We start from the raw sequence: 13,479 nt of genomic DNA, 5'->3' as shown, positions 1-13,479 counted from the left end.
ATTAAAAAAGTTGTGGCTTATGGTCACATTGTCCTCTAATTTTTTGAGCGCAGCAATTTAGCATTACAATTCGGACAAGAATTTGTGTTGTGAAATAAAATTAATCAAATTTGCAGCTGAGTGCACTTCCGCAATGGATGCACGAGGAAGCTATTGGTACCTGGAGCATGTAAGCACCGGCAAAAAACTAATTCTGCAGTCTGGTGACAATTCAGTGGGCAGGCACTCCTGCTGCAAGATTGTTTTAAAGGAATATGACTTTCTGTCTCGACAACATGCGAAGTTTATCGTAAACAGTGAAAATATCAGCGTGGAGCAGTTGGTAAGCGTCTTATTTCATTAACAACGAACTGTTTACAAATATGTACATTTTCGGTGTATGTCTATCAACAGAACGCATTGAATGGCGTGTTTATAAACGAGTCCAAGCTCGAAGTAGATACGCACCAACTTAATTGCGGCGATAGAATCGGACTTGGCGTTGAAACGCCGCACGATGTTGTGCCACCAAATTATGCCATATTTCAATTGAAAAAGACGTGTCCAAATGAAGAGGACATTGTCGTCATATCGGATGATGAAGATAGTGACAAAACCCCGCCAAGACCAACAGAAGTTGCCAAGACGGGGAATAAAGAGGATCCCGTACGGACAAATGAGGAGGTCAGCAATGTTGACAATGCAGCTGATAAGAGCCCAATAAAGCCAACTTCACATCGGTCAATTCACTTGCCAAAGCTGCCAGAGATGAAGCAGGAGCTCCTGTCACAGGCAACCAAAGAGATTGAGAACATTTTCGGCGAGCCTGATGAGGATCTGCTTGAATCAGTTTTTCAAATAAATCCGTATGTTTACAAACAGCTGAACAACAATAACATTCCTACAACTGGCGAAAAAATACGTGACGGCGACGTAATTGAGCTGCCGGAGGAAGTTAACAAAGCGGACAAAGAGTTGCCCGAAAAGGAGACTGAAAACCTAGCAGGTGGCGGTGACATGCCACCTCCTGTTTCGCCAGGAGAAGATCAAATAGTTGTTGGTGACTACCAGGACGATTATGATGAAAACTTTGCCATGTCGCAAGCTGTGCTGCGCGAAATGAAAGAGGAAATGGCCGACGGGTCGGCGGATCTAAGTGATGCGGATCCTGACGACCTGCACGACGAAGAGTTTCTGCCTCCAGCTTCCTGGATTAAAAGCGAAATAGCCACTCAAATTGATGACGATGAAATCATACTCATTGAGGACGAAGACGACGAGCTCTACAGCAAAGTAGCCGATTGGTCATCAAAGCTGCTTACTCAGAATCTCATGTCCCAGGTTTATCCACTGGATGATGGGAAAAATGTTGAAGAACAGGCTAATGATCCTACTCCAGATGATGACGATGATTCTCAGCTGTCGGATAACATTTTCATGAGCCGTAAATCCAAAGCGCTGCGCATTGACAGCAGCAATAGCGAAGATGAACTGTCGGCCCTTTTATCTGGTAAATAGAATCTCGCCGCATCTTTAAAAAATATATCTAACCATTTATTTCAGTTGACAGCAGCACACCTCTAAAACCCCAGATACGCAGATGCAGCGTGCGTCTGAAATCGATTGATATGTCGCAACGACATCAAAATAGTACGGAGAACTTGGCAGCAAGTTCTGTTACTGTTGTTGAGGACAACCGGCAGGAATTGAAGGTAGTCTTAGTGCCAAGTGTTGAGCATGCCAAACCCAACGCGAAAGGAGCAAAGAAAAAGTCCACACCGCGCAAGCGTAGAAAAACTGTTTCGGGACGCTCTCAGCCCAAAGAGCTGCCAACAAAGCCAGAAGAAACTGTGCCACTTCCAGAGGCCGAAGAGCCCACCAAGAAACGCAGTTCGCGGCTACGAAGCAGGTCCAAATCTTGTTATTTAGAAAGCCCCTCGTCATCGCCTCAAAAAACTGCAGCAGTAGACAAAACGCGAGCCAAGGATCTGCCAGCTGAGATAAGTGAACCGGAGACCGAAACACCCGCCAAAACACAGAACTCGCGCATGCGAACCAGATCCAAATCTTGTTATATGGAAAGTCCTTTGTCTTCGCCAACGAGACCACAAAAAACTTCAACCGATAAACAGGTCGAAGACATTCCAGCTGAGATACCTGAACCAGAGATTGAAATACCCATCAAAAAAAGCAGCTCACGCATGCGTAACAGATCTAAATCGTGTTATATACAAAGTCCTTCGTCTTCGCCTACGCGACCAAAACAGCCCGAGGACTTGCCAGCTGCGATGCCTGTTCTAGAGACTGAAACACCCGCTAAAAATAGCAGCTCCAGCATGCGAAACAGATCCAAATCTTTTTATATAGAAAGTTCTTTGTCTTCGCCAACGCGACCAAAAAAATCCGTAACGGTAGACGACAAGCAACTCGAAGTGTCAGCTGAGATGCCTGCAACAGAACGCAAGACGCCCACAAATAGAGTCAGTCCCCGCTTGCAAGACAGATCAAAATCTTGTTATATGGAAGGTCCAATGCCGTCCCCGCTGCAGTTATCCAGCGTTACAAATAAAGAAAACGACAGGGAGTTGCCGACAACGTCTGCACCAAGGCCTGTAACGCCCATAAAGAAATGCAGCCCCCGTTTGCTAAACAGGTCCAAATCTTGTTATGTTGAAAGCCCCATGTCCTCGCCAAAGACACCAGCTGCAGACAAGAAGAAAGAAGTTCCGACAAAACCAGACGAAACAATACCTGATCCAGTCCAGGAAACACCCGTTAAGAAAGCGCCCAGCGCACGCTTATTGAACAGGTCCAAGTCTTGCTACATGGAACGCCCTTTGCCTTCGCCGGAAAAGTCTGAGGACGCGACAGGCAATATAAAATCGCTATCAACAGACAAAAGTCGGGGGCCAGAAGTGATTTCAGCACCACATTTACCCAAAAGCCGTGGCAAATTGCGTGGCGTTTCAGCTGCAAGCAAGGAAAACGAGCGCCGAAATCAAATTCTGGAGAGACAACGGTCAGCGGACTACCAAGCGGAGATGAGAACGAAATGGTATCAAAAACCAAAGGATAAAAAGCGCGAGTGTGAACAAATCAAGGAGAAGCGACGCGAGCAGCTAAAAAAAATTGCTGACAAGCCAAAGCCGGATGTTGCGTCCGACCGCGGCGATGAACGCAAACGTAAACCAACGAGTGTGCCCACGCTGGGTAATTCGAACCGTGGAGAATTTCTTACCAAAGGCGTACAGCCACCAACAGCTAAGAAGCCCAAGCTGGATAAGGCCGAGGCTCAGTCAAAGCCCGAGAAAGCAGCACACAAGCGTCGTGCCACAATAGAATCCTTCTCACAGCAGCTGAATGCCGCCGATTTAGTAAAGAGCCTGCCCACCCACTATAGTCGTCCGCCCGAACGCAAGGAGGCGGAACGGGCGCGTAGTAAAAGAACCTGCAATCGTGTTACTTTCGCAGACATGGACCGTGAGTTTGATTTGCGCCAGGAGCGCGAAAAGCGTGCTAAAAGCAATCGACATGTCCGTTTCAACGACAATATACAAATCAAATTGATTGAACGGGTTGAAGGTGCTTATAAAAAAGTGGCTGGTATTAAGGATACCAAGAAGGTAACACTTAGCACGTACGCGGAGCGTCGCGCATGGTCACAAGCACAGGGTAGATTGGAAAACTTTACCGATTTGATAATGGGCAACATTTTAAACTGGGGCAATCAGTGGTTAACATCGCGCAGCGCCGACGCAGTGGCCGAGTCTGAGGTCCTGATACCCATTCCAAATGAGTTCAAGAGCTACAAACAGTACAGAGAGTAAGTTGAGTTAAAGTAGATAAAAATGCTCTATTATAATTATATATCTTAATCTAGCATTATAATACCCCTGATGAAATTGGAGCTGATCTCTACCATAGAGCGTGACTACAAAATTTCCAAAAGCACATTTGAAGTCAATCTGGTTAACATTTCGCATGCAAACTCTCGAAATCGACCTCGCTTCGTGCTGAACACCAGATGTAAGTCAGTTTATCCATTTTACGTATGCATTTCTTGACCATATGTCCCCGATATTTTTTAGACAATCACAAGCTCGGCAAGAGATTTGACCTGTACACCCTAAGCAGTGACAATAAGCTGAAAGAGACGTTTGCATCGATTGCACGCATTCAGCGCATAGCTGGTAGGCATGTTTAATTAAAGACATACAAGGTAATATAACTTGTATACACTTACAGGCAACACTTGCGAGATATGCTTTGAGATATTGCAAGAGAACATCAGTTTTGATACGCTTAGCTCATGCAAAACTTTAACTGTGCGCCCTGTGGTGGACAATATACGTGTGGAAATGGGCGCTTTCAATGCCATTTATTTGCTGGGTCGCTCGCCGTTGTTCCAGCGCATACTGCAGCCCAGCGAGAACGTATTGTCCTATGACAACAGACTGTTGCAGCCGGCGGCATACAAAGGTTTTAAGAGACTGAATAACCATCAGATGGACATATGCCAGCGCACCTGGAGCCGTTTGATTGACGATTCGACGCCTAGCATAACGCTAATACAGGGTCCACCCGGCACAGGCAAATCAGTGGTCATTTCGAATCTCACGCTACAGTGCATGTATGGTTCCAGCAATCATACGCTTGACCGCAAGATTCTTATTTGCGCACATAGCAATGCTGCTGTGGATAATATTACGCTGTATTTGAAGCGTGCCCGCCAGGCCATGAGTCACTCGCAGTTTGAGCTCGTGCGATTTGGATTCTTTGAGAAAATGGACCCAAATGTGCGAGACGTGTCGCTGGATGCCTATCTCGGCAAGAAGCTAGCCGAGAAACGCAAGCGTCTGTCGGCCGAGCACATCGAGGCTCTTACACTTCAGCAACAGCAGCTGGAAATAGAAATTGCTGAACTTAAAAAGCTTCCTACTCAGATTAATTATATGCAGCAGCAGCTAAATTCCAAAGAGCGACAATTGCGCCTGATAATAGAGCAATTGAAGCCGCCCCTGACGCCACGCGAAGAGCACGAGTTTTCCATGGCGTGCCTACAACGAGCCAATATTGTTTGCACTACGCTTTCAAGCTGCGTTAAGCTGGCCGCCTTTATTGATTATTTTGATGCGTGCATCATTGACGAGGCAACACAGTGCACCGAGCCTTGGACCCTGCTTCCGCTGCGTTTTGGTGTACGTGGTCTAGTGCTGGTTGGTGATACCCAGCAGTTGCCTGCAACTGTGCTGTCCCAGAAGGCAATTGACTTTGGCTTAGGCAATTCCATGTTTGATCGCATTCAGCGCAACTTGAAACAACAGCTGGAACAACCGCGTGGCAACCATTTTGTGCACACCAAAGTATTTAAGTTAAGCATGCAATACCGCATGCATCCAGAGATTTGCAGATGGCCCAATAGTTACTTTTACGATAATCAGCTGGTCAATGCCAGCTGCACCGAGCGACTGATCTCACCCTTGATTCCCTACTGTGTCATCAATTTGAGCTATACCCGGGACACTAATGATGCGAGCAGCCGAAGCATAAGCAACGATGAGGAGGCACGTTTTGTGGCAAAGCTGCTCATTGAGATGGACAAGCTGATGCCCGCCAAACGCTTTAGCTATGGACTAATTACTCCTTATAGCAATCATTGCTATACGCTTAGTCAGGTGATACCCGCCCACATGAAGATTACACCGCAAACCGTTGACGCGTATCAGGGCCAGGAACGGGATGTCGTCATCCTATCGAATGCACGCACGCGAGGCGTCGGCTTCCTTACCAACTACCAGCGACTTAATGTGGCTATCACTAGACCGCAACGCTGCCTAGTTATCTGTGGTAATTTTGATGATCTGCAGGTAAGTATTAAAAGCATTAACTTGATGGTAATTGGCTATAACTTGTCTGCTTTAACAGTCTGTAAAGATATGGCGTCATTTGCTTGACGATGCGCGCAAACGTGGAGTATACTTTGATCTGGAGCGCAGCGATGTTGAAAACTTGCCTCGATCTCTAATAAGCAAAATGCTAGTAAAGCCAATCGAAATTGTTGATGACACTGCACCGCCGTCCAAATGATAGCAATTATAATTTGCTATTGCCATAAGTTAACCACCAAAGTGCCAAAGCATATTTCTAAAATTAGAAATATAATTATCCAATAGCTTATAAATAAGTTGCCCCGTTTCTAACAGCTTCTTCACCCTGAGACAGGATTTGTTAATCGTTACACAAAAAGTTTATTTATATTTTGTTTTTTTTAATATTAATTTGTTTTTATAACATCAATAGAGACTTGGCTTATATCTAAAACAGTTGCTCAACTCTAATTTGGATTGAATGAGTCAACGGAATTTTTTCTCGTTTAAATGATATTTCATTTCCGAAAGGAACTAAGTATATATTTATATAAATAAATATGTGTATGCACATAAATATATATATATATAAATATATACATATACATATATGCAAAAATCTGGACATAAGAAGTTTATGTTCTGATCACTGGAAAATAAAACAATATTTGACTAATAATTATTGCACTAGAAAGAATAAGCATAACATAAATTGAAAGTCTTTAGATACTTGATCGTACGTATATTGTTTTGTTTTGTTAACAAACTCAAATGCTCATCCAAAAATTATGTTTTAAGTTAAAATATTTGCTAACGAACATTTCACAATCTAAACTGCGCGTCTCTCTGGCATGACTAATCTCGGCTCGGAGGCGTAGATCCTTTTCAATTTATAGTAAGTAATGTAGCACACATACATGTATGTATATACACTAGATATACGTGTATATATATATATATATATATATATATATATTGTAAATTCACACACAGACACAAACATTAAATTCTTCATCATTCTTATTGTTGCTTTGCCTTTCAAGGGCTTCCGCAAGCATTTTTTTCCAGTTTTTAATTCGATTTGGTAAAAGGTCAATCTCATAACGCGATCGTAGGGCTCGTTAAAATTAATGGAATCGCTTAACAAATCACCGGTAAACGGATTGTAATTGCACTATATAATGCCATTATCGTAATTGTAATCGTAAGTGAAATAACTTAAAATTGTAATAACAACAAAAATCTAAACTATAACTAAAAACATAACAAAAATTATGTTAAAAAAATTATAACTATTCATATAGTGTTCGATTCAATTGAATCATTTTTGGGGGCCCTTACAACATCTGTATGGCGCTCGCCATATTTTCATATACAGATATAAATATATATGTATATATATAGATATATATAAATATATATATAAATTTCTTTTTATAATGAATATATATATGTATATATATATGTAGAGACGTACGACTAAAGCAAACAGTTGTTGTTGTCTAATATTTTAATTAAGCATGTCGCCAAGTGAGTCCTTAAGCGATTGATAAATTTGGTATTGTTGATCCGGTTTTAAATTGTAAATCTGTAAAAGATGTCTTATTTAAGTAATGGCCATACATATGAATCTTCAAAACGTGTAACAAACCTGCGTCAAGAGTTTTGACGGCGATGGAGTTCTAATGAAACTTGAGATGTAAACGTTGACAAAGGTGGCCATCAAAAACTGACAGTCGAAACGATCCATAATGCCGCCATGGCCAGGAATCATGTCACCAAAGTCCTGAACACACAATACACATATTTAAAAGAAAAAAACAAATGCGCTGAAAAGAAATGTTGACTCACCTTAATTTTAAATGCGCGTTTGAAGCCAGAGGCAAAGAAGCCGCCAAAGGGTCCAATTATGGAGCTGAACATGCTCAGCGAGATTGAGTGCCATATGAATGGATAAATATTCAATGTTTTTCCAAGGCCAAACTGAAATTGCAAATGATTAGTATACAAATCAATACTCATTAGAGAAGCCATATTGGAGGTGTGTGTCTGTGTGTGTGTGTGCGCGCGTATTTGTGAGGGTGTCTTACCAATTTCAGGCTGTACTCCTGTGGTGTAAACAGATAGCTTGGCACACAGGACATTGTCATTCGACCCAGTTCCTCGGAATATTGGATGGGGCAGATAAAGTATTGGTAGTTGCACAAAATATATGAGAATAGTATGCCAAAGAGAACGGTGGCAAACCCACCACCGATGAAGCCCTCCCAGGTCTTCTTGGGGCTAAGCTTGATGAGAGGCGTGCGTCCAAAGAAGAAACCAAAAACATATGCCATGACATCATTGCAAACAATCATCGAAACGGGCACTATAAACCAAATAAGCCCCTCGAATATATTCTGTATAATCAGATAGCTCTGTGTGACGACAATTAGCAGCGAGACGTGCGTCCAGGCAAATAGGCTGAACTGCTTGATATAATATTTCTTCACCAGCGAGAGCACGAACCAAACAAAGCCAACGATATACAGTGCGAACGATAGAAAACGATGATAGGTGACTAAGAACTTCAGGTATTCCTGCATAACAAAGAAAATAATTATATCAATTGAGAATCGCAATTAATAAGAAGTGCAGCAGCACTTACCACACGGTTGATGACTACGCCAAAGTAATCAACTAGATGTTCGCCATAAAAGAAATAGTTGGAGGTAAGCAAGAAGTACCAGGACAGACTGCGAAACCAGGGCAGGCCGTGTATGCGATACACTTGATAGCCAATTGAGATAATCTCCTGAAAGCACTTCACCTGCACGAGCAGCGTCTATAAATGTGGGTAAGTGGTTAATTGTGTGTCAAGCTTGTGAACCCATCCATTCGCAAACGAACCGTAATCATCAAGGCCAAGGGGCCGCCGTAGATGATTAATGCAAATCCACAAATCATAATCCATGTGAATATGCCGCGAATGACCCAGTTCTTCCATCTAAAATAAAAGCATACGAAAAAAAGAAATATAAATAAATAAACAGAATGCATACGAATACAATTTACACTGTGCTACAACGTTCGTACAAATTTACGGACGTGCTTCCCAAATGTGCTAAACTATTTGCTCATTTTTTATGGCCAATTGTCTTGACCTAACTTAACTTCTAAAAGTTATAAAAGCTCGCCAAACAATTTGTGGCTTCTTATTCTATTTTGGTTATTTTGCGTTTTGTTTGTGCGCCGCATGCAAACAGCTGTATTGGAATATTTTTGGAATTTCATTTGTGCTCTCGCCTTATTAATCATATACGTAAATATGAATCAATTTTTGCACATACCGATCGGGCAAATCCTTGAGAGCCGAATCCAATAGCTCGGGCGTTTTGTCGGTGCCTTGGGGCAAATTCTTGGCCAGCTCCTCAACGAACTTCTCCTCTGGTATTTTCTCCTCCTCCGAATCGACCTGCAAGTAACATTTTATCAAATAAACCAAATGCCACTCAATCATCAAAGGCGATAAACAAACATTAAGAAATAAAAAAAAAAAATTAAATATGTGCCAATTCAAAGTCCAATGCCGTCTGCTGCTATACAGCGCACAGTATAAGCGGCCGACAAGATACGAAACATTTCGCTAATTTATCCAAGTTTTCACGCTGTTTGCTTGTGGTTGGTTGTTTGGGGTGGCGTGTTAAATCGGTTTGCCAAATATTGGCGGGGTCTGATAAGAAAGTCGCAAGTGGGAATTATTTTTGGCTGGAGACACTGGGGCCTTGTCATTGCCATAGAGACGGTGGGGGGGCGCGTCCTCACAGAGGAAGCATTTTGTTAAGCAGGCTGAGGCTGTAATGGATAGTTCCTTCGTACGCTTCCGTAATGGTCGCCTAATTGGATTTGTTTCCCACAAGCCGGGGTCTTATTATTGTCACATGTGCATGTGTGTGTATTTGTGTGTGTATGCTGTACATTGTTATTGGTATTTCTCTCTAGCGCTCTCACTCGCTCTCTGTGTGGCTCTCTGGTGGGCGCTCTTTTACCACCTGCTTGTGCGTCAGAGAATAACAAAAACACTGCACACTGTGTGGAAGGCACACGTACAACTATACGTGTATAGTAGATATCTTGTTGTGTTGGTATACATACAATTCGCTTCTTTTTTGCGCTTCAATGAATTATGAAAATGTTGGAGAAGATGCACGAGAGTGCAGCTATATGTGCATATGTATAATTTTAGTTTATTTCCAGTCTTATTGGCCTGGATAACTTACATGATCAGAAGAATCAGCTGCGCTGCTTGCGGCTGCAGCAGCAGCAGCATCGTCAGCCTCGTTTTCTGCCTTTCTGCGTCGCACTTCGGCCATGACTATTACAGCAAGAACTACAATTTATTTGAATACCAAGTGTTTTTTTTTTTTTTGTTCTTAAATTGCAGTTGACGCGCAATTGTCGTGCTGCATAAACAAGCACTTAAAATATAAAACGTCCGTTTTCTGCTTCTACACAACACACACACAAGCTACAACTATAATCAATTAAAGCGGTGTGACCGGGTGTTGAAATATTTGAAATCTGATATTTTATCAACAGCTGTATCGATAGAATAGAATGAAATTCGATAACAGCTTGGCTGCGATAGTTGTTGGCGTTTTGCAGCACTGTTTTTAACAAATGTATGTGTGTTTGTGTGACTGCCGGCGTCATTTGCGAATTAAATTTTTTGCATAGCATTAAGTGAGAAAGAATTAAATAAAATATAAACAATGGCTGCAGCAATTGATGGCGTACTGCCCGCAACATTACAAGAATTGGTTAAAAAGTCCAAAGTGTTGGTTGTGGGCGCAGGTGGCATAGGCTGTGAAGTGCTCAAAAACCTTGTGCTTAGCGGCTTTACTGAAATCGAAATTGTAAGTTGATTTTCGACACTCAATTCATCATACACTAATTCATTATTTGTTTTTTTTTATACAGATCGATTTGGATACCATTGACCTGAGTAACCTGAACCGGCAGTTCCTCTTCCATCGCGAGCATGTGGGCAAGTCAAAAGCACGCGTTGCCCGTGAAAGCGCCCTCAGCTTTAATCCCGATGCAAACATAACAGCCTATCATGACAGCGTTACGTCGTAAGGAAATTGTTTATTAAATCTTTACCATGAGCTAATTCCTTCTTTTAATTTGCAGCACTGACTACGGCGTTAATTTCTTCAAGAAATTCGACGTGGTGCTCAGCGCCTTGGACAACAGAGCGGCGCGAAATCATGTGAATCGCATGTGTCTGAATGCAGATGTGCCGCTGATTGAAAGCGGCACCTCTGGCTACAATGGACAAGTTGAGCTGATCAAGCGCGGACTAACCCAGTGCTACGAATGCACACCCAAGGAAAAACAACGAAGCTTTCCCGGCTGCACCATACGCAACACGCCCTCGGAACCTATTCACTGCATTGTTTGGGCCAAGCATCTGTTCAAGTAAGCGTCGTCTACTCTCTTTATTAAATCCAATATTATTTACACTTGTTAAATAGTCAGCTGTTTGGTGAATCGGTTGAGGACGAGGATATTTCCCCCGATGCTGCTGATCCGGAGGCACAGGAAGCCGCAGCTGAAGTGAAGGATGCAGACGCCGCCGGTGATGCTGCAGACGTGAACGAGAATAAGAAGGAGACAGACTCTCCACCCAACGCCAATGGTAACGTGGTGCGCATCAATACGCGACAATGGGCCAAGGATTGCAACTACGATGCAGCCAAATTGTTCAACAAGTTCTTCAACGAGGACATCAACTATTTGCTGCGCATGTCGAATCTCTGGAAGTCGCGCAAGGCACCCGTGCCTGTGCAGTGGGATACACTGCTGCCCGACGGTGTCAGCTCTGATGCGCAAGAGCTTGCGCGTCAGCATCACAAGATTTGGACCGTAGAGGAATGCGCCCATGTCTTTGCCAAAGCGCTCAAAGAACTAAGCGCTGCCTTTCTCAAACTGGAGGGCAATGACACATTAGTGTGGGATAAGGATGATCAGCCGGCCATGGATTTTGTGGCCGCCTGTGCCAATGTTCGATCCCACATCTTTGAGATCGAGCGCAAGTCACGCTTTGAAATCAAATCCATGGCTGGCAACATAATTCCTGCCATTGCCACCACCAATGCAATAACAGCCGGCATCTCGGTGCTTCGTGCTTTCAGCGTGCTGCAGGCCAAATGGGAGCAATGCAAGGCGGTCTACGCCCGACTGCGTCTCAATGGACGCAATCAATTTCTGGTGCCGGATGCCTTTTTCCCGGAGCCCAATCCGAATTGTTATGTGTGCGCTAGTGATCCAGCCATCACTTTGCGCATTGATACTAAACGTGTCCAAATTAAAGCATTCCGTGATGAGGTGCTCATCAAAACTTTGAACATGGTCAATCCAGACGTGACACTGGAGTCCACTGGCTCCATTGTCATATCCTCGGAGGAGGGAGAAACCGAATGCAATGAGCAAAAGTTGCTAAGCGACATGAACATCGTGGATGGTGTTATTCTCAAATGCGACGACTTCTTCCAGAGTTATGAGCTGAGCATTATTATAGCGCACTTTGATGCCGATCGAGAGGATGTCCTGTTTGAGGTGATTGCCGACAAAAATCAACTCCAACCGAAGGAGGAGCCTAAAGAGGCGGAAGCCGAGACGGAGCCCAGCTCTCGAAAGCGCGCGGCTAATGGGGATGATGCAACCGACGATGGTCCCTCCACCTCAAAACGTAGCCGACCAACGGAAGTCGAGGACGACGACGACGATGATGATTGCCTGGTAGTTGAAGAGGATGACGATGATGACGTTGAAGAGGTTGTTACGGAGGCAACAGACAAACTTACCGAGGTTAGCCTACAGAAAACGGCGGCCAAACGAAAGCCCAGCAAAGTATTGGATGATGATGAGGATATTACCGAAATATTAGATTCTTCGGACGAGGAGGATGCGGGTCCAACTAAACGCAAACGCACAAAACTGGAGGAGACAAAAGCAGGCGAGGTAATTAGTATCGACTAATATTGCATTCGTTTAACAATTCTATGCAATTCTCACAAGTGAAATAAACAAATGAATTTATTAAAAAACGTATGTTTTTTACGCGTCAAAGTTAGCATCGGTTACTCGATATTTTGAACTAAGTTCCGGAACAGGAATCATATATAAATTTATGCATTTTGTTTTTAAGCACATAATCAAATCAATTTTTATTTGAGAATTCTTCAAACTAAATTATTGTGAATATCAGGTTTTAATATGGCAAAAAAAATTATTTAAAAGGTTTGTTTTTACCTTTCCTTAGATGTTTTATAATTTCACATAGCCAACCATAAACGTTTGTTTGGTTCAAATTGACCGAAACGTTTTTGAGCTATTTTGAAATTAATTTAAAGCCAACCGCATGTGGTTCATTCAAAAGATCTATCGAACTGCCAGCTCCTACGCGATTTGAACCACTGCTCGGATTCAGTGTTGAAAAATTTCATATATCATTGGGCGGGATCAAAGCAATTCGAAAAAGTAAATATATTCGGTTCCCTTTGACAAATTATGGAAAATATAAATTTGTGGTAAGCTGTTCAATAATTATTACTTTGCTGAAAGTCAAGGCATCTACGTTCACGTTCCT

At 42.9% G+C, this 13,479-nt stretch overlaps 3 protein-coding genes across 3 annotated transcripts; 2 read left to right on the top strand and 1 right to left on the bottom strand.

Annotated features, from left to right (window-relative positions):
* Positions 1-22: 22 nt before the first annotated feature.
* Setx (probable helicase senataxin) lies at positions 23-7,089 on the top strand. The gene is made up of 7 exons (XM_002046887.4): positions 23-322; positions 394-1,489; positions 1,543-3,802; positions 3,860-4,005; positions 4,068-4,169; positions 4,225-5,846; positions 5,905-7,089. Exons 1-7 carry the CDS (start codon positions 134-136, stop codon positions 6,064-6,066), a joined length of 5,577 nt encoding a protein of 1,858 aa, XP_002046923.1. The 5' UTR covers positions 23-133; the 3' UTR covers positions 6,067-7,089.
* Positions 6,864-10,367, bottom strand: Cds (CDP-diacylglycerol synthase). Its single transcript, XM_002046886.4, has 8 exons — positions 10,106-10,367; positions 9,176-9,300; positions 8,736-8,832; positions 8,494-8,670; positions 7,937-8,425; positions 7,698-7,829; positions 7,498-7,632; positions 6,864-7,434 (listed from the first exon to the last, which is right to left on the bottom strand). The coding sequence occupies exons 1-8, from the start codon at positions 10,196-10,198 to the stop codon at positions 7,357-7,359; spliced, it is 1,326 nt and encodes a 441-aa protein (XP_002046922.1). The 5' UTR covers positions 10,199-10,367; the 3' UTR covers positions 6,864-7,356.
* A 136-nt stretch (positions 10,368-10,503) lies between these two features.
* On the top strand, positions 10,504-12,937 carry Uba2 (Ubiquitin-like activating enzyme 2). The gene is made up of 4 exons (XM_002046885.4): positions 10,504-10,741; positions 10,806-10,960; positions 11,019-11,306; positions 11,363-12,937. Exons 1-4 carry the CDS (start codon positions 10,598-10,600, stop codon positions 12,867-12,869), a joined length of 2,094 nt encoding a protein of 697 aa, XP_002046921.1. The 5' UTR covers positions 10,504-10,597; the 3' UTR covers positions 12,870-12,937.
* Positions 12,938-13,479: the final 542 nt, after the last annotated feature.

This window comes from Drosophila virilis, chromosome 3 (assembly GCF_030788295.1).
Source record: "Drosophila virilis strain 15010-1051.87 chromosome 3, Dvir_AGI_RSII-ME, whole genome shotgun sequence".
In the NCBI taxonomy this organism is placed as follows: domain Eukaryota; kingdom Metazoa; phylum Arthropoda; class Insecta; order Diptera; family Drosophilidae; genus Drosophila; species Drosophila virilis.
This window is presented reverse-complemented; position numbering and strand designations above follow the sequence as displayed.

Bases quoted from the DNA above. Each gene is read 5' to 3' on its own strand.
- Setx (XM_002046887.4), top strand. From the start codon at position 134: ATGGATGCACGAGGAAGCTATTGGTACCTGGAGCATGTAAGCACCGGC. The intron at 3,803-3,859 runs GTAAGTTGAGTT...ATCTTAATCTAG, and splicing joins AGCTACAAACAGTACAGAGA to CATTATAATACCCCTGATGA. The intron at 4,170-4,224 runs GTAGGCATGTTT...ATACACTTACAG, and splicing joins ACGCATTCAGCGCATAGCTG to GCAACACTTGCGAGATATGC.
- Cds (XM_002046886.4), bottom strand. From the start codon at position 10,198: ATGGCCGAAGTGCGACGCAGAAAGGCAGAAAACGAGGCTGACGATGCT. The intron at 8,833-9,175 runs GTATGTGCAAAA...CTTTTATTTTAG, and splicing joins CTCAAGGATTTGCCCGATCG to ATGGAAGAACTGGGTCATTC. The intron at 7,633-7,697 runs GTGAGTCAACAT...TTGTGTGTTCAG, and splicing joins AACGCGCATTTAAAATTAAG to GACTTTGGTGACATGATTCC.
- Uba2 (XM_002046885.4), top strand. From the start codon at position 10,598: ATGGCTGCAGCAATTGATGGCGTACTGCCCGCAACATTACAAGAATTG. The intron at 10,961-11,018 runs GTAAGGAAATTG...TTTAATTTGCAG, and splicing joins TATCATGACAGCGTTACGTC to CACTGACTACGGCGTTAATT. The intron at 11,307-11,362 runs GTAAGCGTCGTC...CTTGTTAAATAG, and splicing joins TGGGCCAAGCATCTGTTCAA to TCAGCTGTTTGGTGAATCGG.